Source organism: Pezoporus wallicus, unplaced genomic scaffold, assembly GCF_028554395.1.
Source record: "Pezoporus wallicus isolate ANWC-B61680 ecotype Strahan unplaced genomic scaffold, APGP_CSIRO_Pwel_v1 contig_8705, whole genome shotgun sequence".
NCBI lineage: Eukaryota > Metazoa > Chordata > Aves > Psittaciformes > Psittacidae > Pezoporus > Pezoporus wallicus.
Window position 1 is genome coordinate 3348934 of NW_026638439.1, and position 26483 is coordinate 3375416.

At 44.5% G+C, this 26483-nt stretch overlaps 1 protein-coding gene and 1 long non-coding RNA gene across 11 annotated transcripts in view; one reads left to right on the top strand and one right to left on the bottom strand.

Annotated features, from left to right (window-relative positions):
* CUX1 (cut like homeobox 1) overlaps window positions 1–26483 on the top strand; it is a 325959-nt gene that overhangs the window by 40626 nt on the left and 258850 nt on the right. For 9 of the 10 annotated variants that reach the window (XM_057410776.1, XM_057410767.1, XM_057410770.1 and 6 more), the window contains exon 2: window positions 16380–16466. In XM_057410776.1, the coding sequence (XP_057266759.1) occupies window positions 16404–16466 (63 nt within the window). In that variant the 5' untranslated portion in view covers window positions 16380–16403. Of the gene's footprint in view, window positions 1–16379; window positions 16467–17760; window positions 17999–26483 lie in introns of those variants that run through there. The other variant, XM_057410769.1, reaches the window with a different exon arrangement.
* LOC130599929 (uncharacterized) lies at window positions 12127–17097 on the bottom strand. Its single transcript, XR_008972324.1, has 3 exons — window positions 16976–17097; window positions 14704–14852; window positions 12127–14129 (listed from the first exon to the last, which is right to left on the bottom strand). It is a non-coding gene; the product is annotated as an uncharacterized LOC130599929 (long non-coding RNA).

A 26483-nucleotide genomic window follows, 5' to 3' on the forward strand; every position in this document is an offset into this window, starting at 1 on the left:
TGTAACAGCCAACTTTCAGCCCTTCAGACTCTAATATTATCCAAACAAGGCTTATTTTCCTATAGAGGTTGTGGACATACCCCTCAGTGAGAGCTGTTTATGTGCCAACTCTCTGGTTTCAAAGTTCTTTGATGTATTATCTGTGTGGTATAGAAAAGCATGGCAATAATTTTCATCAAAAACGGGGAAAATGCATTAATTTCCCTTCTGCAACACTCAGAAACGGCTAGAATGTTCCATTTCACATACATGACTACATAAGTATGAACACACAAATACAGATATAAACTGAACATGGACAGCTCGATCAGTTCAGTTCAGAGAGAGCTATTCAGTGAGTGAAAAGTATGGTACCTGGCTGCAGATACAACTGTGATCAGTCCTATCAGTTTGTTGGGGACTATGGGAAGGAGTCAATACTTCTGAAATGCCTTCTCGCTCCCAGTAGCTTCTTGAAGTATAGGACAGATCACCCAAACCTGAAACTTTATCCCAAGCTTCATTCAGCCTTTGAATCACGTTTTTTGACTGAGCAAAGTAAAAAGCACTTGTTTAGCTTTGAGTTGGTGAGGATCCTTCCTCATACTTGGATGTTTAAATTCAGGATATGCTTCCGTGCCTTGCTGAACCAGAGGCGTGTCATTAGAATTGTTCCACTTTTCATTTATGATCTTCCTCATAGCAAAGGAGCTAATGGTGACATTGTAGGAAAAACATCCTTTAGACCTCTTAGGATATTGCAATAGCCACAGAGACTCCAGTCGAAATAAACTGTCTGATGATACTGATTTGGTTTCTGCTGAGTAGGACCTTGAGAGTGAGACAGCCAGCTCAGCTCCAAACAGAGAGCTTGGCTCTACATTTGTCCCACTCCAGTCATTTTCATTTCACACAGGAAAAACAGCTTAGCACTTTTGCCTGCTTTACAGCCAGCGACACAGTGACAGCAAACTGTAATAAATGGTAGAGAGAATGTGGCTGATCTGTGCTTCCAGCATTTGAGCCTCTGAAAAAAATTATGTTTCATTTAGAGCTCTAAGAACAGCCTATGTGTGTAAGTACAATGCTGGCTTTTTGTTTCCTGGAATTCTGTTGCCAGGATTGGCTTCTCTTTCTCCTTTAACAAATCATCACAATTTCGGCGAGCACTGCACCGACTGCCAATGCTGTGCTACCAATAATTCACCAGAATTGAGAAACTTCTGTGCTTTCATTCGGCACAACTAAATTATCTCCTGCATGCCCAGATTTGTTCTGTTCTATATTACATACTAGAGGCTCAATCCTACCCTGATACTGGGCACTGTCTCTAGGCTTTTGAGAGTATGAGCAGTCCTGAGGAATTAAAAGTTAAGATAGTGGGTGAACATTTTGGTTCAATTGAGGACACTCTGCTATGCATCTTGGAAAGGAATTAGAGACTTGCAAGAACACTGCGAATTAGGAAACAAAGGCACTTTTTCATAATTTATCAAATTTTTGAGGCTTATGTAAAATTTTGAGATTCCTGTCAGCTCCGAAAGCACCTTCTGCAGGATGCAGCATCAACACAGATTACAAACGTTCCCTACTTAAGCAGTTTGCAAAGTTGGTATAAAACAAGATGTGACAGATGCAGGCAGGGCTGCAGAGATACCTTCTTCTAGGAATGTTTTTGGAGGTGAACTGTATGTACAGCGAGGAGATGTTGCGTAAAGCTGAAATGAAATTTCTCACATTAGCCTTAGTGCTTAGATTCAAACTTGTATTAACCTGGGAAATAATAAAAATGCCATTTGAAAGCCTATTCTTGTAACATTTCTGACCCACTTCAGACTCCTTTTGGTAATCTGGGAAGGGACCTTTGTTCCCATGGCAGCCCATAATTTCCTGACTGAAACAGTTCAGCTGAGCTCTGAATGACAGAAGCAGGCATTTGGATGCTTATCTTGCTTCCAAGTGTTCCGAGGTTCCTCATTTCTCACTTATTGCACAATGCCCCAATCTCACTGGGAAGGTGAGAACTGGATCAGAAAGAAATATAATTGCTTTTTTTTTATTAGCTTATGATACAGTCCCGCCCTTCTGTGTTGCCAACTTACCCAGTTATTCACAAATGATGATATACGTACAGTGAATTATATAATTATCAGCCTATAATTACAGGTATATAGATATATACATCCCCCTGGAGGAGAGCTGGGCTTGGCACATACCTGCTTGCACCTCCGAGTCTTTATGGAATTCGTGCCCATTTTCAGTAGAAGATTATTTATTTATCAAATGCTTGAGACATTTTATGAAAAATGAACCCAAAAGAATCCTTTGATTCTTTTTAATAATGTTCATAAAGTACGTAACCGAACAAATCCAGGCATGCAGGAGCAAACTCTCCTGTGCACACTGAAAGCAGAGATGTTTCTCAATAGTAGTAAATTATCGGTAGCACAGCATTGGCAGTCAATGAAGAGCTTGCTGGAGCCGTGCTGATTTGCTAAGGGAGGAGAAGATGCCAGTCTTGGCACAGTGATCAGAAGCCAACACTGAGAAAGCAAAGTCAGGGCTCTATTCCCACAGACACCTCCTTTTCTGAAAGCTTTGGACAAGAACTGGTTTATCTTATGGTGCTGCTTTAATGCTGTAACCATAGATAAACCCTATTGCCTTCCCACTATGTTTCAATGCCTCATTTTGTCATTGGGGCAGATAGTGATTCTCAGCTGATATAAATCAGCAAAGCTCCACTGATTTTTAACAAAGCTGTGCCAGCTTCTGCTAGCTGAGGGTCTGCTGAGGTATTTCTGTAGTTGTAAAGCAAAGAATCCATCAGGCAAGGCTGATGCAAGTTGGATATCTTTTTTTTTTTGGCTTGTTTTTCTTTGTTCTATCTCAAATGCTGCTCTCATTCATAATGGCTTGGATGCTTTTAAGCCTGTGCACAAGAGTTACGGGGCCTAATCTGGCTCCTACGATGGTGCAAATCGAGAGTAGCTCTAGTTAAATCAAAGGCATTACTCAGAGGTATTGCGCCTCTGTAAAAGCAGCATACTTGTGCATAGCAACTGATCTGTAAATCTCATAATGTGCCCGGTATCTTTCCAAGAGTTTATTTGCAAACAAACAAACAAAAAGCAGCATCATGGCTGAACAGACTGATTCCAGCCTGAGGAAAATGGACTGAGCCTCTGCCAGATATAAACTGTAGGCACTTGGTAATTACCATTTGTGGGCAGCTTACAAAGTTCAGTACAGGAGAAAACCACTCCATTCAGATCCTCTTTCCCAGTTTGATGACATCATTCACATCATTATGTTGTGATATGCCAGATGGGAAAATTTGAGGTGGGGATGAAGTGAAAATCCCGGTTACACCTTTTCTCCAGGCTATCTGCCTCTCCATCATTTTACAACATCACAGAGAGTCTCAGACAGTTTGACTCTGCCATCCCCAGCTGGTTTGGACCAAACAGATAAATGCTGAACCATTAAGAATCAATACACGTTTCCGCCATTGTGACAGGTTATGCTGCACATAGCTAACCTTAATGTAATTAGTTTATTTAAGCTCACCAGTATATTTAAGTAGAGAGGGAACAGTATAAACTCTGTAATTCCTACTGCCTGGGAAAAAAAAATAAAAACAGCCCTGCATCAAATGCTTATTGAAACTGAAACATATGTATTAACATATGGCAGAATTTCACTTACTGTATGTTTTAGTGCAGAGCTGATGAGGAAGGCATCTGTGCTGAGAGCATCTGAATGGAGACTCAGATAATGAGCAGAGCTCAAAAAATACACTCTGAAAGGTTGGGATGTGTCAAAGTGCCCTGCAGTTGATTTGTGTCAGAGCTGAAAGAATATACTCAAGTCTCTATGCAGGTACATCGCTGTACTTTGCTTTCCACACTGGGAACCATTTGAGTCTTCATACAGTACTGTGGGCTCCTGCTTTGGATGTCCTGGACAAATTCTAAACCCCAGACAAATGGTTTCACACCAGAAACGCTGACACAGCATCTACTTGGATCTTAACTGTTACAGTTTAACAAAGAGCAGATTAACTGGAGATCTTAAACATCAAGGCCAAATCTGGATCCAGATTTGAAATTCTCTTAAGGGCAGCAGCTCTTTGGAGCTGGGGTTTTGGTTTTCCACTTTCTACAGGCATACAGACAGGTATAGCTGTAAGCAAAATCTCTATCTTCAAACAAGAGATACTAAGAAACAAGAGCAAGCTTCCTCTGCTGAGATTCTCATCCCAGTCACACAAACATACCAGGTTTATGCAAAGTCAGGTATTTTGGTTCTGAGATGAGCCCCTGGATACTCTGAATATTAACCATTTCTCCTGCACATGGTGATGTCGTGTTTCAGTAAACCATAGAAAGACCCTGAGGCTCTTGCTGCCAACAACTAATATTATTAATGGGCACTACAAAGCCACATTATTCTCCACCTGTTTACTGGAAGTAAGATATAAGGATACCAGGTGTAATCACTGCCTTAAGGAAAGAAGTCTTTCTTTCTGATTTGACCACAGTAGGACATCTGCATCACTCAACCACAGATTACCTGGCTCCTGGGAGATGGTTTCAAAGCACCCAGTTGCTATTTAGTGACCCAGAAGAAAGATTACCACCTACTCACAAAGCCTCACTTTGAAGTACTCCGCCTCTTGTGAAAACAAGGAATCTTAAGGTTTTTCAGACCATGGGCTGTGTATTAAATGCATGAACCCCTTGTGCACTATTGTGCAGATCACTGCTTTTGATATGAAACTGTACTCCAAGGATAATTCCTTTTCCAAAACAAAAGTGATTATTGAGACTAAGTATTTAACACATGTATATTGCTTTTCAGGGAAGCTTGCATGGAAGCTTCCAGACATGGTGCATAGGGACATGGTTTAGTGGTGGACTCGGCAGTGTTAGGTTTACGGTTGGACTCAGTCTTAAAGGTCAACCTAAATGATTCTATGTTCCTATGAAATAAAGAAGTTGGGATGACTCAAACTGTCTATTTGTCAGAAACACCTAAAGAGTGATGCAGAGAAGGCATTACTGTGTACAAGTCAAAATTCTGTTTACTGGAAATCTGTTGTATTTCCCATTTTCAGCTGTGGTGAGGAAACTTCTGGAGGTCCTGCCATAAAGAGATTTCAGTTTATGTCCCTGGATCGAGAATATGTTTCTTATATTTATAAAACTCCACCCAGGTACAAGCTGCTGCTTCACAGGAAGGACAGGTTGTCTAATTTGGAGTAAAACTACACAAGAAATGTCTTGGTTCTGCAGGGTGAACACTGAGGTGCAAATGCCCTGGCTGAAAGTGTAAGCGTGATGAACTCCCCTCAGTTGTTGAAGACGGCATTACTCCTCCTCCACTCAGTCTCTGTGCTGGAGGTTACCTCCCACAGAAGCATAATAGGCAGGAGATACCTGCCTGCATCTGCACCAGTGAGACAAAATCAGTGCAAGTCATTTCACCTCTTTGAAGGCAGGTTTGTGCTAAAGACCCAGATTTTATGCTGAAGTGGCTGACACTAATGTAATTTGGAGGATAAGGGGTAGCCTTTGGCAGCAGACAACCGAGAGCTGTATCATCTTAAGCCAACATAGGAAGATTTTCCAGAGCTTGTCTGTTAGCACCTTGAATAAACCCCAATTTAAATCCACCTTGATTGAGAAAAGAGCAGAGTAGATTATGTATGCACGGAAGCATACAAAAATATATTTAAATGTCTGTGCAGGTATCTAAATAACACTGTGAATAGAGTCTTGGTGTTTTGCTCGAAGTAAGGCAGAAACATTTGGCACAGGCCTGAACACTGAACTTGGATGTCCTGGGTCCCAGCCCACCGTTTCAATCACAAGATTATTAGTCTCTCTGAGTATGGATTTGTCTATCCCTTATGTCTTTTCCATCATCTCTAAACTTGAGTGACTCCTATGACTAATGTGATTGTAAGTCATAAAACATTAAGTTATGACACAATCAAATCAAAGCCAAGAAATTCATAGTTAGGGTGTAGGCTACATTCTTAACTCAAAACCAGAAAAGCAGCATTGCAGGGTAAACAAAAGGATGAAGTGTCAGCCCTCATTTTTCATTTTGGGGCTGTTATCAGTTTGTATCAATTTAAGCCTTTTTTAAATATGTAATTTCTTTGACTTATTCTTTTCCCCTCTAGGAACTAAAAATTATTCTGCTTTGAGGTCTGGAACCTGCCATACAATAAACACTACTTAATTGGGACATGCTTAATAGGGATGGCCACTTTAATGGGACATCTCCTAGGGAACCTATTTATGTTAATGGGGCTGAATGACAATGTTTCTTAAGTGGGGCAACAAAAAGAGAAAAACTCCACTTACCAGGGGTGCACTTAGCTGTTACCAGTTTGTAAATGTTCAACGAGGTGTTAAGTAGGTCTAAAATTCTGAGATTCCATCTTTTCATTCAAAAATGGAAGCTTAAAACATGTATATCATGGTGCAATGTAGTGTTAGTATTTGTATAGTGGCATTTAGTACAAAGAAAGGGACAGGCTGTTTTCAGTGATGCAGGAGACAGAAGTTCTCTTCTCCAAAGAGCTTTAGCGACCTTTTTCTCCAAGCAGGGAACTACCTGTAGGCTGGATTTTTCAGCGATTCATTGCAAAAGCTAGGAAAAAACCCATCTGTCCTAATTCTGAATGCTGTATTTTACCCTCTCACCCCAAATCTTTTCACTTCCGTAGTGTGAATAAAAAGAGGGAAGGTAAAAAAAAAAAAAAAAAAAAAAACGAAAGCTTCTTAAATCCCAGTGATCCAAAGATCTCTCAGAATAGACGTCTGAAGACTTCCAGGAACCTCCCAAAGCCTGTAAGCCATTTTGAAGGTTATTCTCTTCCTGAGATCTTTTGTGTTCTGTGGTCTCCTCTGAAAATATGTATACACGTTTCAGGGGGAACAAGAAACCATGTTAAGAAGTTGTCTTAAAAACAAAAATCCCGTCTTAGACGACAGCTATACAAATGTAGGGACTCTCCCCAGCAAACCAAGACATCTGATTATGCCATTGTATCCTGTTTGGCAAAGGAGAGAGTGAAGGAAAGTGATAGACATGAGGGGCAGATGGAGTTTGCCTAATGTGTCTGTTCTTTTCTTCGCTGCCTTTTCAATTTAAGAATGTAGCAAAATAGCAGCTGCTCATAATTTCATGAATCAAGAAGTATGTAAATTTCAGCTACAAAATTTGTTGCATAGTTAGACACACACACACAAAGAAGGAGGGGGGGGAGGGAAAAAAGATCTTGCTTGCATCTACAACTTTCTTAATTCTGCATGCAAATGTAGCTTTCAGGCCTGGTTTTCCTCTCATTTCAGAGCGACCCAACACTGGCTCAGTCGGTTTCACTGTCCTCATGCAGGGCAAATGCTGTGGGTTCAGCTAGTCCCTGCTTGTTGCCCTGAGACCAGCATGGAAGGATGAGCCTGGCATAAAACGCTCCTTTCATGCCCCTGAGCTACCATAGGGGCGTTATGCCATACCTCTGCTTCCAGACTGCAGATGGAGGTAAAGAGGAAAGGGGTTGTGATGGGAATGTCTCAGCAAGCAGGAAAGAGCTGTGAACAGTTACCTGGGGATGCTGACAATGACTACAAACTGAAATAGAAATCACTCTCCTCCTATTTCAATCCCTAGCAGCCCCCAAATTAAAAGATGGAAAAAGTGACTAGAAATGTATCATCCAAATGTACGAAACGCTGCTCAGAAGGAGCTGGGATCAGGGCCTCCATATACTATACAGCTGGTTCTAGTTTTCAGACAAGATTTACTAAACACATGTAAACCGTGCATATCTGTTTGAATACTTTTTGTGCAAATAACTTCCTCTGTGGTCAAGCTGTTCTCTCAGATCCAGGCTACAGATTTGTGCTTTATACTCACCACTTTTTTACCCTTGGATTTCCACCAGTTCACACTAAGAGTATGAAACTGTGAAGAAGGGAGCTGAGTTTGGCAGCAAAAGCTGGGAGAATTTACAGTGCAAAACACCGAGCAACCTCATGATAAAGGGCAGAAATCATCCCTGGCTTAGCTCCATCCCAGTCAGTGGGCCAGATCCTGAGCAGCTATAAACAGACACAATACTACAGTATTTCACAGGAGCTGCAACCGTTTATATCATCTGGCCCAACAGGCTCTTCTACAGATGCAACATTTCACCAGTCCTGGTGGGGTTTCTCCTGATTTATACCCCCTGAGCGAGCAAGCAGAGCAATGGTCTTTCTTCACCAATTAAAACTGCCCCCAAATTGTATCTGCTGAGTGTCAGGAATTCAAACTTTAAACACAAAGCAACAGCTGAAACTGAATATAAAGAAGCGGGAGGGCAGAGTTTTATGATCGATGTTTTATTGGAATCATATAAAGAAGAAAAGCATTTCACGTATTTCACGGAGGTATTTTATGTGCAAATTTAATATGAATCCTCTTCTTGTTAAACTCGTACGTGATCTATGTACTTGAGTATATAAAACACCATATAGGACAGCTATGAACAAGTTTATTAAACCAGCTTGGGCTCCTGTTGACATCACCAACCACACAAGTGCTTGCTCAGGGTTGGTGTGATCTTATCAGTCTCTCCTTATATTTCAGGTTACCTACTTGTTCATTTTCCCTATATATCTTTCATTGTTACAAGAATTCAACTCATGGGCAGATCTCTAAGATAATCTGCTTGTCTGTTTGGGGAATATGGCTCTAGTTCTAATTTTGCAGACTTCGTTCAGGCAATACTCCCTTTGACTTCAGGGATTTTTGCCTGAGTAATCCTTTCAGAATTGGACTCTCCATGATTTTCATTTACTTAACAACTTGGCATTACATCTGTAAAATATTAGCCCAGTAATGTGAAATATCAAATTAAGATTTATGCATTAATCTAATCTATATATGAAGCTTGATAGTCAGTTCTGCTACACTGCGTTATTGCAATTCCAGGCATTCTGTGCCATTTCACATTTACTCTGATGATGTAAGAGAAACAAAAAGGGAGGTTTGCAGATCAAACTGGGTAAGCCACGGGTGTGAAAAGAAAGTCTGAAATTTTAAACAAAATAGGAAATAGATTCCCACTTTCGGATGAGCCACGTAGAGGTTTCTCCATCACATGCAGGGGAGCACACAACAAATTTCAATCTGAAATAAGAAAACAAGAAGCTATTAAAAGAGAAAAAACAGGTCCAAATAAATAACTGAACTGCGATGTATTCCCTAAAAATCCCTGAGAAAGACAAAACAATTGTTTCTTTTCTGTGTGACCATTGCAGACTGAACAGTAAAAAATGACTCTTTCATACGTGTTCATAAACTGCATTTATAAACACTTCCTGTAGCTAAATTGCATTGGTTTCCTCCAGGTTGGCTGCCCTTGAACATTTTGCTCCTTCTTGCAGTTTTTAATTCTTTTTTTATAGAATCCTTCCATGAAAGCAGGTCTTCTGCACATGGCTGTGGTTCAGCAGCCAGCCCCACGCAGCGGGGCAGCTAAGAACATGTTAAACTGAAGATTTGTACGTACTTCAGTACTTCTAAACCCTGGATACTTGGAGACAACCCACCAATATGTTATTCTTCCACCTTACAGCCATTTCCTTCCCTTTATGAATGATTTCAATTTGTTTTACTCTCACTGGGCCAAATCCAGATTGTTATTTGCAGCAAGAACACACGATTACTAGGCAATGGTTTACCCTAGCCCACACCCCTGGAAATTCATAGCGATCCCATCAATTCCCATATAATTTCTTTGGATTCTTATCAGGTTAAAGCCCAAATCCAGGATAATGCCAAGGAGATGCAAACAAGGGCCAACATATAAATGTGAAGAATCATGGGCAGAGTAAGACTGGATCTCTTTATTCCAGAGAAGAAGGTAATATTTGGAAATAGAAAATTACATGGATTTCCACACCCCCCACCCCCCCAGTTTGGGAACTCCCAAACAGCAAATTATGCAATGCTGGGGGGGGGGGGGGGGGGGGGGAGGATATCAATTTATTTCACACATGCTCCTGAAGAAATACTGTATTGATATGTGAACCCAAGCACTTTGGTTCACTTGTGTGTGTTATGGCAGGCACCCAGTGTGCTCTCTTCAAAAAGGAGGTTCTCCACACTAAAATGTTTCCTGTGGGATACGGCCTCAGTTTTGCCAGTAAATGGCAGCTGTGGTGAACACAGGGCTTCCTCTGAGGGTGTCTATTTTCTTGCTTTCTCCATTAATCCAGAATTACTGTTTCTCCTACCCTAGTATTCCCATGCAACAACCCCAAACACAGTTGTGTTTGCAGAAAATCACAGTTGTGCTAAGTCAGTCACAGTTGTGTTTCTAAGAAAAGATGTGCTTCCCAAAATGAAATCTCACATTCATTATTGGAAGAAAAACCACCTCAAACATCCTAAACATCACATATGATGATAAAGCCGGGTTCCTGGTTGCCCTGATGGCTCCACTTTAGCCTGTCCATGTGCCGGATTCAGGTGGTGGAAGCAGCATGCGATGGTATTGCCCCATCGCTGCACATACCTGTCTCTCTGTCCCCGTACACCCGTCTGCCTCCTCTCTCCTCTCCTCTCCTCTCCTCTCCTCTCCTCTCCTCTCCTCTCCCTCTCCTCTCCTCTCCTCTTCTCTCCTCTCCTCTCCTCTCCTCTCCTCTCCTCTCCTCTCCTCTCCTCTCCTCCTCTCTCATCCCTGCGTGTTGCAACAGGGCTGTGCCGATGCAGGCTATGGGCTGAGCCACCCGCAATGGGTGCGACCACCCCAGGGTGGTGACAGACCATGACAAAGGGACCAAAAAAAAGCCCAGCTGGAGGAAAGGAGCAGAGAGATCTTCCCTTCTTCCTTCCCCATGTGAAGTGTTTGCAATTGGAAAGTGAAAGAAAAACCTTTTTTTGCTTTTCCAGGATAGCGTCAGCCTTGTACTTTATGGGCCTTATCTGGAATTGAATGAAACTGGTAGGTGAGGGAGCAGCTCTTGAGCTGTTTTATTTATTTATTACTCTCCATCTCCTTCTTGCAGTTTCCCTGTTCTGCAGCCCATGAGATTCAAGTGCCATGAGATTTTTACCTCCCAGTGACCACTAGTATTTTACAGAATGAAGGAACTGGGGAAGAGTCAGTAAATTGTTTTGTGTCACCAAGAGCTCTGTGACACAAAACACAGCTCCCATCCCCAGCTACAGCCACTGAACCAGCTCTCCTGCCACAGGAGTAGTAGCACAATGATAGCAGAATGCAATCATTCCAGCTGAGGTTCAGAAAGCAAAAAGATATTTAAAGTAATAATGATGGTTTCAGCCTCTTACTCTTAAGTAGTATGTGAAATGCTGGACCTGGAGATTCTGCAGAAACTGTGAGAAATAAGACATCCCCATTTCCGTCCCCTTGGCTGGGACAGTGGGTGGGAAAGCACAGCTGAAATAGATTCCTGAGGGAGCAGGGAAGGGGAGATGGGAAGAGCAAGAACCTGAAGTGAGGCAGTGGCTGCATGAAGTGGGTTATGAGATGCATGATAGGAGTAGCAAGAGTTAAATCTCACAAAAAAATAATGTGCTAAAAACAACCCCCCAAGCCCCTAACAGAAACCAGTAGGAGGTAAAAAAAGATGTAAAAAAGAGGTAAAAAACAAGTGAAAGGTTCCAAGTGAGAAAAAAGGTGGGAGTTTTGCCTGAGAACATAACCTACTAACTTGTCTCCTAATCCTTTTAAAGGACAGAGAAGATAAATGCCCAAATCAACAGAACAGTGTAAAAGTTGGACACAAGAGTGCTACAGGGAGTGTGAGCCCTGCCCAGCCAAGAAAGGACCCAATGTGCCTCCCATCTGTGTCATCCTGTGTGTGGAGTGAAGGGAGACAAGGCAAGGACGGTGCTTGCAAATTACAACTGGTAGGAACCATACACTTCAATAAATTTGGTATGAAACTGTTCTTGAATGCCAGCTACAGGGACTGGATAACCTGAGAGATCCTTTCCTTCTCTAATTCTCTTGATTGCCTATGGGTACTGGTACTACTTATGTTGGCCAAAACATTGGCATGCATCTGGATAAAATTTACTTTAAGAAAAGCAGAAATGCTGCAAACAGTGTGGAAAGAATGACTCAGTTCATTGGGCACAGTGATATATTCATTCTTTAGGGGTCTTCAATAACTCCTCCTGTACATGGTAAGAGAATACCACTACAATATCATCACATGTTTTTGTTGGTATGGGTTAATCCACAAATCCTCAAAGAAGATCTGTTGTGGGTTATGCTGGGTACTTATAAATGTCTTCAGAGTTAAACAGCAAGTAACCACACCACCCAAATTTACTTTGCTTTTAATTGTGGCTGTTTTCCCTGCCCTCTGTGAGAATTGCTTTCTTCTCTTCCACCTACCAGTGTGTATCTGTGGCTTTGCAGCAGTCACAGGATTTCACGCTTACATCATGTATGCCACCATCTACATGATTTGCACTAAAACTTTCCCAAATTACCAGAGAATGTGGGAATACCCATGTTGGTCCATCAGGCTGAGTCCCCTGTCTCTGCCAGTGACCGCAAATGGACACCCAGGGAAGAGTGGGCAGGCACATGGGACACTTCTCCCTGGTACTCTTCCAAGCAGTTTCTGCTCACTGGGCTTCCCGAACTCATACGTATCATTGTGTCCACGTCTTGCAATCCCCTTGCAATTTATATGCTGCAAAACCTTTGGCTCTACAACAGATATAAATCAAACAGAATTCTAGTCAATGGCTATAACTGGGGAAAAAAGTTATCTGTGATTTGGAAGACATATATAGGTTTTGATCTTGATTTGGACTAAATCTCCCAGCAACATAAATTATCTGGCTGTCTCTGTTCTCTGCCATCCCTATGGAGTTCTCTATGCAATGGCATGGTGTAATAACGAGAGATGGAGCTTGCTTTGCTCTCAGATCTGGTTTAATAGTGAGCAGAATGACACCTTCACAGTGGAAAGGCTGGGATTTCAGAACAAGACATTCCTTTCAGTGGGCACAGGCATGTGGAGCCAGGCAGCTGGGGACAAGAAGCAACTGAAGAAAATGTGAAGATGAGAGCCATGAAAGTGAGGAGAGAAGGGGCTGGACAAGGAGCAGAGATGGGAACAGATAAGGCTCCAGAAGAACTCTTCTGTGGGAACTGATAGAAATTTGGGAGTCACATTAAGTGAAAGAGAAGAAAACCCACGAATTTGTGGAGAAGAACCTCAAAGTTACAGCACTGCTGGGAGAAGCAGCACCTCATCTTTCAGTGTCCTGGCCAAGGAAATGAGCTAGAATTCCTAAGGCAAATAGAAGCTTAAGTATGGAAATTAAAATTGGACTTATGGTCCAAAATATCTTAATGAATGCAGACTGCTGCCCAGAGGAGCAGCTGTGACAATGAATTGCTTCTGACAAGTTTGGGACCCTTGGAATAAAGGTCCATTCCGGACAATGACATGTGAAGCACAACAAGAGCAATTGCCACTGATGGCCCCATGTGCATAATTGTATCAGTGAGACTTTATGACACAGTGACATTAATAGGAAAGAAATTTTAATCAGGTATTTGCCTAATTCCTAAAATAGTGCAAGTACGACTATACCTGGGTGAAAATGAAACAGAAATCTGTACAACATACTTACAAATATTTTGGCTGTAGCAAGCATTCCTGAAGCACTATTAGTTACTGCCGTCATCTGAGATTTAAACTTCAAACCCACTGTACTTACTTTTTCAATACTCTATTAGTGCATGTTGAAAGAAGTTAGCATTTACACAGATCAAATCTAACCTTACGAAAACCCTTCTCAAATGAACAGATGAGGCTGATTTCTCAAAACATAATAATTCAAGGAAAACGTTCTTCTAACCATCTTGTTGCCAGGATGCACACATTTTCCAAGATCCTTCTTCCGTCTTTCCCAGGTACGTTTCAGCAGGAGCACAAAGCAAATTATCACTTGCTCCGAGGAGCTCTGTACCCTGCAGGATCTTTGCAGAATCCAGCTCGAAGAAAGACAGCACTTTGAGAAAACAGAGCTGTCAAACAAGATTTCCTTGGGCTTGCTGCCACACAAAATGGCAAATAAGGGACTCGATCCTGCACAGAAGACAATAGGAATCATAGGTGCTCAGCGTCTGTCTTCCAGCAGAGTTAGGGCTTCTCAGCACTTCCTAAAATCAGCTGTACTGTTTATACTTATCTAAATTATATAGCGAAAAGCTTTGGTATCTAGCCACGGAGCTTTCATTTCAAACTGGCAACAACGTGAAAAGATGTAACTCCTGCAAAAAAACCAAACTACAATAATGTTAAAAATATCATAAAATATTATTTATATCAGGCTACATTTGTTACCCCATCTGACAATCATTCTTATTTCTTGACAGATATAAACCTCCGCTTAACACATTAGTATCATAAATATTACCAGATATAACACTGTAATTTAATACCTACCAAATGCATTTTAAAATATTACTCAATTTAAAACTTTGGATTTTAACCAGATGTGTTTCCAGAAAATGATTCAGGTCAGATGCTTTTTTTTCCCCTTTGCCTTTTTGTGTGTGTGCGTTCAAAGCAGAGCATTACTATGTGATTTATTGTACTACGACTGTATGCCCCGAACCTAAAACAGCACCGTGATACTTCATCCTTGAGGCTTACACACCTGCAGTCCAAACTAACAAGAGAAAACATCTACATGGCACGGCAGGAGTCTTTGAAATGTCTTTTTGCAGTTGCCTGGACACAGAACAGACTGGTAGAGCAGGGAGGCAGCGGAGAAAGGGTGAAGACAGGAACTCCAGCCTCTTTCATCTAGAAAGGGGGGACCATGGAGAGATTAGAGGAAAGGATTTTGATTAGATCACTGGAATGTGAAACGATGCTTCCCAGGATTAAAATCCTATTTTAGAGCTACCAAACCGGTTACGTTGTTAGTCAGAATTTGGAGGCTCACGCAGCTCCATCCCTGCAGATGGCTGTCACTCGGCAGCACCCGATACCCTCTCGTTACAGCCAGGGCATCCCAGCCGGGCACCCCACACCTCCCCACGTCACCCCAGTGTGGACACACAGCCACCATCCCAGTAAAGAGCTGCTCTCCCTCCATGCATTGCACTTCTGGAGGACAAGAGGTTTCCTTTTCAAAAGGCATCCGTGGTGCAGCCCCACTGATTCCAACCTCCTTGAGCGCCCAGGTGGAGGCCCGACATTCCCATCACCAAATGCCATTAGTTTTATTCCCAATACAGGCAACTAACAATTTGAAGGGTTATAGTTGTCAGGCTGATCATTACATGAAATCCATTAACATAAAACCTGCCATTGCAATTAGTATCTTTGTAAGCAGCAGCCTCAGCAAAAAGTGGAAATGGAGGCTGAAATGATGGTGCTCCTCCAAATGAGGACGGCGGCAGATTGGGAAATAATCTGTGGCAATCGCTGTGCCGTAACTTCTCTAGCGATAGACACAGCCATTTCCAAGGAGTCAACCCACTGACTTGAGTGAGCACTAAATTCACTTCATCAAATATAATCTAAGGAAGAAAAAAACCCTGTACAATCGCTCATTTACCCTTCCCCAGAGGAAGACAGATTTTCCTTTTAGAGATGAGAACAGGGAAAGTTGCTGTATTTGGGAAAATCGCGCACAGCTCATTGATTTCAGGGGGGAACGGGTGCAAACCGTGGGTCTGCCCGTTTCCCAGGGAAAATAAGGAATTATTTGCTGGGGTGAGGTGCTGGAGTGCACTGGTGCGGTTTGTTAAGAGATGAGCCTGGCTAAGTGCGCTGTGCTCTTCAGGAAGGGAGCAAGGCAAACGTCCGTATTTATAGCACCGTTATTGTTTAGAACAACACAAGTTATTTCATCCTTTAATCTCCGTTTCTATGGCTATCCATAGCCGCGTTTTGATTCTCCGACCTCCCTGCGGGTCTCCCCCGGCGGCCCCGGCCCGTCACTCAGTGCCCGCCGCCGGTTCGACAAACGCCGTTACCGGCGGGGTCGCGGAGAACGCGGCTGCTTTGAACGCACTTTGGTGGCTGCCGTGTCCCTAAACTCTGCCGCCCACCTCATTCCAGACCGCGGCGCCCCCAGAGCCCCCCCCCACCCCAGGTCCGCGGAACCATTTGCGGCAGCGATGCTCCGCGGCCAGCCCCGCACAGGCGGCACCGGGGGCGGGGGGGGGCTCCGCACCGAGGGCAATGACACCCCCCCCCCCCCGGTATGACCGCACAGGGCGGGGGTGGGGGGGAAGAGGGGGGAGCGTCCTCCTCCTCCGCCCCCCCTCACCCCCCCCCCCGCGAGCTCAGGGGCTGAGTCCGTGTTCCGGGCGGGCGCAGGCTCCAGGCCGGGTATGTCTCAAGATGGCGGCCAATGTGGGATCGATGTTTCAATATTGGAAGCGCTTTGATTTACAGCAGCTGCAGGTCAGGCTCTCCCGCTCGCCGCACCGGCCGGGCCGCGCCGCCGGACCCCCCCCTTCCCTCGCTCCTTCCCTTCTCCGCCTTCCCTCGGGCCCGGCCTCCCCCTCCTCCTCCCGCTGCCGGCCCGCGCCGCCTAAAGGGAACCCCCCGCTCCGCCCGGCCGCGGCGCTCCGCTCCCTCCGCCCTCCCCCTTCGCCATTGATTACCGGCCCCATCGGAAATTGATCCTCTTTGTTCAATTCATCGATCAGCCCAAGATGGCGCCGGAGCCGGCGCTGCTGGGGCCGCCGCCGCTTCGCCCGCTCCGTCCCGGGCTGCTCTCTTCCCCGCTTCCCGTTCCCCCCGGGCGGCCGGGGCCGTGCGGAGCGGCCGAGGCGGCAGGCGGCGGTGCTGTTGCTGCCGGCGGCCGCTCCTCTTCTCCCTCTCCTGCCCGCTTCCCTCCCCACCCGCCTGCCCCTTCCCGCCGCCGCTTCCCCGCCGCCTTTTCTCGCCGGGAGCCGGGGAAAGTTTACCGAGTGCCGGGACTTTGTGTGGGGGCGCAGGCAGCCGGCCGGGCTCGGCGTGCAGGCGCGGCGCGGCGGGGGCTGGGGGCGCTGTGGTGCCGGCCAGGCGGGCGCTCCCCCGCCGCTGCCCGGCCGCCGCCTCGCCGCGGGGTGCCGGCCCTCCGCCGCCCGCGGGCAGGGGGCTCCGGCCGCCGCTCTCCCGCCGCCCGCTGGCACCGCGCCGGGGCGAGGTGTGGGGGACGAGACACCGGGGGCGAGGGATGGAGCCGCTTAGGGGTCCTGCGGGGCGGGAAGGGGGCGAGCGCCTGGCCTGAGGAGGGCGGGGGGGGGGGGGGGGTGTGTTTGTGTGAGGGCTGTGCGGGTGGGTAGCGGCAGCGCCGTCCGGGTGGCCCCCGGAGCCGCCGCGGGGGGCTGGTGAGCGGCCGGCAGAGCGCCGGGGTATCCGGCCCGGCGGGGCACGGCACGGCCGGGCATCTCCCCGCGGCGCGGCGGCGGGAGGGCACGCTTACATAATTCACGGGCTCTCCGGCCTCTCCTCCTGCCCGGGATCTGACAGATGGGTGCGATACTGGTGCTGCACTGTGCTGCTCGTAACAGCACACAAGTCCTGTTTCCTCTCGGGGAAAGTCCTCGCAAACCGGTCTCCCTGCACCCCGCGGATGCGTGCCCGGGGGACGCTGCAGACCCAGCTACTTCGCGTTAATTGCTGGGGTCTAGATAAGGACAGGGCGGGCTGTGTGTGTGCGTGTGTTGGGGGGGTGGTGGTAGTGGTGTTGTCAAACGATGAATTGGTGCTGCTCCCGCCGCTGAACGGGATTGCAACATGCGTGTTTCTCCCAGTTGATTGGCGCAGGAAGGCGCTGCCCTGCCTCTCCAACCCCTCCGGTGCCTCCCGTTTAAATAAATTGGCTCGAAAGCCGGCGGCTGCCCACCCTGGCCCCCTCCGAGGCGGCTCGGCGGTGCCCGGCCGGAGCCCCGCGGCAGCCGGGGGCAGGCGCGCTGATGCCGGGCAGAGCCGCGGCCCCGCCGGAGGTGAGGGGCTGCGGGCGGGTAGGGGGCCGGGGAGCGGGACCCGGCGGGACACACTGCCCTGCCCTGCCCTCCCCTTCCCTTGGCCGGGCTTGCGGAGGGGGAAGCTAGCGGGAGCGATGCTAAAACACCCCAGCAACCCCAAAACGGGAAGTGCTGCGTAGGATTTGTAGAGGGAGGCTGGTCCCTTCTGACTTTCAGGTGCATTAGGAGGTGGGGTGAAGTAGCGTTTTGTTTAGGCTTTTCTTTCTTCTCCCTCCTTTGCCCCCCTTTCCGTGTTTTATTGTTTCTTTTAAAAGCTTTGGATTAAGGTAGACTTGGCTGAACTTTGCTAACTTGAAAGGGTTCTTAATAGTGACCCAGAATACCTACAGGAATAGAGAAAATGAGATCCAGATGTAGGATTGTATAAAATAAAATGGATTAAATTAAGATGTAGTTAAACAAGGTCTGACATCTTTAATTGCGGACTTTTGCTTTTGCCTCTGTGTCTGTGTGGTTGTACTTGCTTAGCGTAGGAAAATAAGCACTCCCAACGTCGCTGCAGTGGTGTTACCTTTAGGGGGGAGAAGTCTAAATATTTCCTATAAAAGTAAAGCCTTCAGAAATGCTTATTGATTAAAACATATTACCCAAATGTATCTATCATGTAAATTAAATTCTGAAATGTAATGAACGAAGCCGAATGGCGTTTTGATAGATTGTGCTATTCCGTTTTTAGTAAAAAATAGCTCACTTTTATCATAATTTAATTTCTGTGCATATGGTAAAACCTGTTGTGGAGTACCGCTGTGCAGACCTTAATCTCGTTGTGCAGGCTTGGTGTGACAGTGTGACTTGAACAGTTTGTAGCTTCTCCTTTGAAGCGCTCTGGTAACTTCAGGTGCTTGGAACAATATTCATTACCTGCTTTTGAGGACTTGTGGTTCTCTCTGCGTGTTGCGGATTGAGGCTGTTCACCTTTGGCAGGTTCACGGGGCAGCCCTTGTGCGGTGCAAAGTTTACTAACTCTGCACGCAGTCTGTGGTGAGTCCTGGAGTGACCAGGGAGGTGGAGGCTCCCTTCATCCATGTGCAGAATAGTTATTTGTTTCAAATTAGCTTTTTTTTTCTCTCCTGTCCGCCTATCTGCATGAAGAGGTAGTGTAATATTTACTCCCACTTGCAGATGAAGCAATATGCTATAAAAACTATCGTTACTGAGTATGAAGTTCAGTCTTACAGAGCTGTCCGTGCCTCCTTCCCCTGTCATTCATTTGTACCAACGTATTTGAAGTGTGGAATTAGGGAAAATAAAAATGCTTTGCTCTGCACTTCCATTATCCTATTTCAGGACAAAACCCTGAGGGATTTGTGCTTAACACAGTTCCACCTGTGCCCTGTCAGCTCCAGCTCTTGCAGCTCCGGGTCTAGATGGTTTTGAAACTGTTGTTTTTCTGGTTGAGAAAGTTGTAAAGGGCTGGGACTGTGCAGTCCCGTGTCGCCGGCAGCGGAGCGACATGCGCCCTGTCTGCTCGCAACTTCCTCTTCTGCTTTCTGTTAGAAGGTGGCGTTTAACTGTTGATGAGCTTCGACCTGCCTTGTAATATTAAGCAGCAGATTTCTCCAGATTGTATCAATATTAATTAAAAACAGAGCCGGGAACACTTTAGGGTCTGACTTTTTAAATTCTTTATTTCCTTGCACTAAATAACCTCTTGTTTATAGGAAGAGAGATTTCAAGAGTTGGAGGCAGGGTTAAATAACTCAGAACTTGGATTAAAGAACAAAAAGGTCTGTTCACAAATGGAATACGAGATGCAAAACCAGCAGTTTCCTACAAGTATCAAACATGGCTCCTTATTTGAGACATACCTGAAAGTTGTGCAGCTGAACACTTAACCCTTTTCTCTAGGAAAGGCTGCCTATATTTCCTAAAGAAACCGTGGAATTAGTATGGTGTTTCTGCATCAGTTTGCTGTGTGGTTGAAGGTGGACCTGTGTTTGGTAACTAGTGGTGATGGAGTTGCAGTGCATAGAGGAGCCAGGTCCTTACAAACAGTGAATATTGTGGCAATAAATGCAGATTAAATCGCCAGAGAAATGTTGCCTTGGAGTTAAAACTGCATCTCCTGTTTGGAAGCAACTGTGTGATCTGAATTGGGTTGATGTACGGCAGCATGGAGTTAACCTGCTGTTGTGTGGTCCTGTTTCAAGTTTGTAGTTCCTGGTGTCACTATCACCTTTGCCATAAAAACAGCCTTCAGCTGGAGAGCAGGAAAATAAGCATCAAGTTCCCAAGGCATGCAGTCCTCCTTAAGTTCTCGCTTCATATTCCTGAGTATCTGCTTGGACATGTATCAGAGAAGCCAGTTGGTCCTGCAGTATCTTTTTGACCAGCAGTGTTGTATGTGTAAGTCTAGCTTGAGTCTCAGATCTAAGTTGAATCTGGAGGATGAATGGAAGAAGTTAATATCATTTGAAAACTTAAAGTATTGCTTGAGGTATTGGAACAATATAACACATTTCAAAATGTCATCATAGCTTCTGAGGACAGGCACACATACTGGTAAAGAGTACAGCTTCTCACTGCTGCTGAGCAGGACAGCATAATTTGTTAACGTCAATGTAGGGAATGGAAATCTAAAGGTAGACCTTGCTCACACGCTTCTGGCTTTTAACATCTCATCCTGGTATTGCATCATGTAAAGTAAGGATGGAGTATTAGTTCTATGCGTGCCGTGACTAATTGTTTAAGGTAAACCATTATAAAATCTGTAACAGATTCTGGAAAAAGTGGTAATGAGGAGCTTTTAAATGCTGAATTGCTTCTGTTATTGAATTAGAAACAGGTGGAGTTGTTGGCATCTTTTAGTTGGATCTGATTGCACCACAGCACAAGCTGATCTGCTTTAAGTGCAGAAGTTAACATGCTTCATCAGAAGTGGAATTAGCAAGCGCATCTTAGTGTGTGGTTTTGTTTATCTGTGCAGCTTACTGTAGAACTTCTAGTTTCTATCCTGAAAATAGTGCTTTGCTATTTGTAATGGTAGTTTAATGTTCATCATGAGCCTCCCGCTACTGTAAACATGTTTCTGCTTCCCTCTACCTGATCAGTGATGTGTAGCGGAAGCAGCTTGGCAGTTGTGCAGGAAGATGCAATACAGGGAACTGGGAGAGATGTAAAAGCCATGGCGCTGCTGCTCATATACTTTGATAGCTGTCATTGCTTCCCTGCAGCAGGAAGGCTTTGGCTTTTTGTGGTGGCCAGGGTGGTGGCCCTGAGTGTCCAACACACAATGACATACTGGAAGAAAGGCCCTTGATGTATTTCTGGCTCGAAAATTCACCTTTCTAAGGATTCCTTGAGTTCAGTTCCTTGGAAAGACATTTCTGAAAGCTTTTCTAGCCCTCTCCTGTTCTTCAGATGTAATAATGCCCATCTGAAACATGGCAGAGTTAGTGTGTGTTTCAGTCACTCTGCTCCTTCACCAATTTTGTGGTTAATTGGATAATGTATTGAGAAATGTAGTAGCGAGGATTTTGGAATATGGTCATGGTTGGGATCTTTCTGAAAGAAGATTGCACTATTTGGCTGTCTATAACAGTACCAAATAAGTAATGGGTGAAACATTTGCTATAGAAGAAATTACATACAGTCTAAAATACCAGTGAACAATTATTCTTTATTTGCAAGCTCATTTGTAATGCAAAAAGTGAATGTAGAAAAATGTGTTATCCAGAGTTTCATTTTGATCACATTGAGGCTGAAAATACAGGCAGTTTTATTTGTTGGTTAGAGAACAGGTACGTGTATGGATGTTTAATATTTTTTAAGACACCAAGCAGGCAATGCTCATTGATTTGTGGTCCTTTTTATGTAAGCTGAGTAGTAAGTTCCCCTCTTGTATATTCAGGTTTCTCTTGCACATGTTCTCTACATTTTGTTCTTTGCCTTATCTTAGTGCTTGGTTGTTTCCCATGTACTTCATGTTGAAAATACTACGTTTTCCATATTGAGAATACAGTGGAGGCGTGCATGAGGAAGATGTGAACCTGAGAGGGAGAAAGCTGGAATAGGATAGTTGGCAGAGGACAAGGAGTCTAGGGTGAAGATTTATACAAGAGTGCTCACAAATGGGATGGTAGGTGAGGTGTAGAACTCATCAGGAAAGATGAGAGAAACTTAGACCTCATGAGCAGATAAGATAAATCTTACTCATTTTATGAAATACATGTTCTCAGCTTGGTTTTGTTGTCTCTGGTTTGACAAGGCAAGTAAGTTTGTCATTTCTGCTTTTACTGTTAGTTATAACGAAGACAGTAGTGTTTTATACATTGCTTGGGGTGTGAAAAACATCCAAACAGATAGCTGGATGTTAATAACATGAAGTTTTTACCTGATATTAAACACAAAAGTCTGGAGATCTTGATGTAGGTTGCTGGATGTAACAGTGGTTGTCCCTGTTATCGAACAGGACTTGAATTTCTGGAAAAGCAGCAGGCATAAGGAATTTGTACTAGATCCACCACAGTTCCCTGATCATGCTTCTGTTTTGATTCTGGCATATACAGCAGTTCTTACTGTTACTTGGTCACTCTGTGACTTGGCAGAGTTAAGTATTTAGCATGAGTAAACTTACTTCTTGGTGTGAAGATGCCAAAGCTAGGAGATGGCCTGATTGCTCTTGTGCAGATGTGTTAAAGCAGGTGTAGGTTTGGAGTTGGAGCCTTTCATAGTGTTGTTGTCTAAAGGCTTTTTGCTTCGCTGGCAGTTCCCTTGCTTCCTTGCCTTGCAATAATTTAATGCCTTTGCTGACAGTTGGGGTAATAAGGAAGTTTCTGTGAGGGCTGGAGTTGGGTTGTTGTTTCATTGGGTGGTTATTACCTGCCTCCTGGTTGGGCTCATGGACCTGCAGTGGTCTGCTCTGGGAAAGCACAGGTTAAAGAATACCCTCTGAAAAGCTCTAAAGCAGATGCACAGAAATATTTAAGCTGCTGTATTTAGATGCTTTAGATTCCCCTGTATCTTTGTGTTTCTGGCTGTGAGCTTTTTAAGGCACGTGAGGATGAAGGCCATGACCATTTCTGGGGCTTTTTCACAGGAGTTCATACGTTGAAGCTGAGCAGATCCTGTTCTTACAATCTTCTGTGTGGAAGCATACCTTGGTAGGTGAGCAGGCTTGGACAGCATCTGGCAGTGCCAGTATAAGGTTTCTGTGAGTGACAGGAGAATTTAGACTGAAGTATTGTTAAACAGCTGGACTGATTTCACAGTGGAGCCAGCCCCTTTATTTTGCTGAATCCAGTCACCTTGTGCTTAGCTAGTGGTCAGGTGAGCCCAGCATATATTGCACAAGAGTATGCAGGTGAGACCAACCTGTGGTCTAATTCCTGCTACCATTTTATAGTATCCCCTGGGCTATGGAGGTAGGTGGTCCTGAGCTGCTGTGTTACCATGTTGTGTGGGATTGCTTCTGTGGGTTTGGGTGTGTGTGCGTACAAGGAGCCTGAGTCACTTCTGATGCTTATGTTGTAGAGGTCTTTCCTTGCTGAGAAATGTTGGCTCTGTGTGTGGTTCACATTTGACAAGCTGAGGACAGTAACATTGCAAGAAAGTAAAAATAAAAGCAAGCGGAGCGGGGGAAATGACAGTGTTTAAAGAACTGGGTGGGCTGAAGGGAAGTGGTGAAGAAGGGAAGGAGTTAAGGAGTGAGCTGAAGTCTCGACTTGGAGATGAAACTCTTCTTGCAGTGCAGTTGGGAGAAGAGTAGACCTTATTATAGAATTTACATAAATATTTGCCAGTGCAGCTGGGCAGGATGGAGGCTCTCCCAGCAAGTGCATTCACTGGCTGTGTAAAAGGATGGCCTGGGGTTTACTGCCGAGCTGTTCTTGGGGAAATGTCCTGGGAAGATTTGTACAAGAGATGCCAGGGTGATGGTATAACTTCAGAGTACACTGACAGATATTGAATGTTCCTCTGTAACAAACAGGGTTTATGTTCCTGGTAGTTTTTTAACCACTTGGTTGATATTTAAAGTTATTATGAGTGGAAGATGCGTTCTTATTGTTAAAAAAAAGGCAGTTTAATAGCTTTTGATTTACATTTTAAATAATGAAGACTCAGACTAGCTATATCTTAGATGGAAAAAGCTTATATGCTCTGCATGGAAGTGTTCTGTCTTACTCCTACAGAAACCAAAACTGCAAAGCTAAGAGGTAGTGCTGCAGATGATGAAATGCAGTGGAGGTTGGATGGGTTAAGTCTTTCTCCTTCTGCTCTCTTTGGCATCTCTGCTAGGTATTTGAGGTTGTATGTGTTGCTGATCCAGTCATTTCAGGAAAACCATTAGATTTCTCTTGCCCAAATGGTAAGCTTCAGCTGGTATGCATCAGCCCATCAAAAATCTATTCACTGAATACCTACGTTGGGAGATAATGCTTAGGGGGGCTTGTGCTAACATACAAAGCTTTATTTGGTTCGGATTCAGTTTGAGCTATGGTCACTAGTAGTTGGGACTGCAATAAGTGGGGAGTTTCATTCTTGCTGTTAGTAGGGGATGTGTGCCTGTTCTGGGATCTCCTGTGGATCTGCTCCAGCATTTGAGCATGACACTCTGCCTCAGTTGGTTTACTTCCCCATCTGGAAAACATTGATAATGGTTCTGACCCCTCTTTGAGACCACTTGGAGATACAGCATTGTGAGTTAGCACTTACTATTCCTCTTTGCTACTGCTTTGTTCTGGATAAGTAAGATTTAGTTGTTCCATGTTCTGCGCTTTTGTTAGCTTTCTTTTAAAACGGATTAAGCAGAGCATATACTGCTGTTGATTTGTAGGTACTTTTCAGGCTTGTTGCTGGAAGCAATGTCTATAGAAATTAATTTGAAAAAAGAACTGAGTAGCTGGCTTTTCCTGAAAGAATACTGGCGATGGTGGGTACCAAATCACTGAAGAAAATGTTTCCTGCAAAGGGTTATGAACTTAAAATCTGGAGTTACTCATACATACACGTGCTCTCACTTTAAAACATCCCTCCATGTTCTTTGGTATACTGTTGGAAGGTAAGATACGCATTTTATCAAGTTTCCCTTCAGATTTCTCTGTGTCTTAAAAGGTGCTTAAAATTTACATTATAGGCACCCAGTGCTATGCATGTTGAATTGAATATTCAACAGTTTGTGGTTACATGGTTTAAAACTGCAGTCCTCAGCTGGCTGCAGTGTGGGTTTGAAACAGCTCCCTGTGTCAGAGAGACAGGCCAGCCCTTGCCAGCTCAGGAGAAGGAGAATCTGCAGTTGCTACCAGGGCTTCTCTCCAAGCCACCCTCCGGTGGTTGTAGGGGCTGTGAATGGCAGCATGTGAGTGCCTCAAATGGCAAAAGAGGGATATGTGCAGCACAGTTTCTGTCTAAGGTGGTAGACTTGTATCTTAAGGCCGAAGTTCTTCATTCACCAAGGACATGTGATGGGGTACTTTGGAACTTTTTCTTACAGCAGCTTTATCTTTTATCCAGATTGTTCAGGTTTTGTAGTCTAAATATCGATAGGCTGCTAAGGCTGTCAGCGGGGTTGGAGGTTATGCTTTAGATGTCTACTTGTGCCATCAGAAATATTGATCTCCATTTCACATGCATTTGCTTCCTGAATAGTTACGAGGCTGGAGAGGTGCTGTGCTCCGCTGCTGTGAGCAGGTCTTGTGTGCTCAGCTCGGTGAACTTTGCAAAGGTGAATAAGCTTTATCCCTGTTTAGCACAGCACAAAGGGTCTGACCCAGTGAGCACCGTCACATGTGCTTCCTTTTTAACACATGCGTAGTTGTTGTCTTCTGACTGAGCTTGGGTGGGAAGGTGCTGCCTTTTCTAACCCAGCCCCAACTTGTGAGTAGGGAGGAATCTCTCCATACTAGTTCAGTGGCTTCTCAGTCTCTTCCTTTTATCTCATGTTTCTAATCAACTTAATTCTTGTTTCATTGATGTGAAATACAAATGTTGTCAGAATTGCTCAATAAAATTTATACTCATGTTTTGTCTGTAATTATTTTTCATTTTAGTTTTATTGGCTGTTTACACATTTTATTGCATGTGCATGTCAAAGTAAATTTGTATCATGTTATCACTTAAAGATGTTTGCTTCATTTTAAGGCATAAATAAAACGTGCGCTTTGTCTAAGCTGAAATATGATGATGTTAATTTTGTCAGCAATCTACAGATACTTCTGTCGCAACTTTGGTGTGTGTATGTTAATATTGATAGCACTCAGCTTTGGTTTGGTATGTCTGGTATGAGCGTAGTTGCTCTTCTGATACTAATTGTGGAGATGGGATAATATTAAACATTTAAAGACAAGGAGCCAGTAGTCTTGCAATTGATTTTCTGTGGAAAGGCCTCTGTGAGGAGTTGCTCACACAACTGTAACCTGAATTTCTTTTACGTGAGTGCAAGAAGCGTTTCATACACTTAAAAAATAAGAAAGAAAGGCTGTACTTACACCAGTTACCCCTCCCT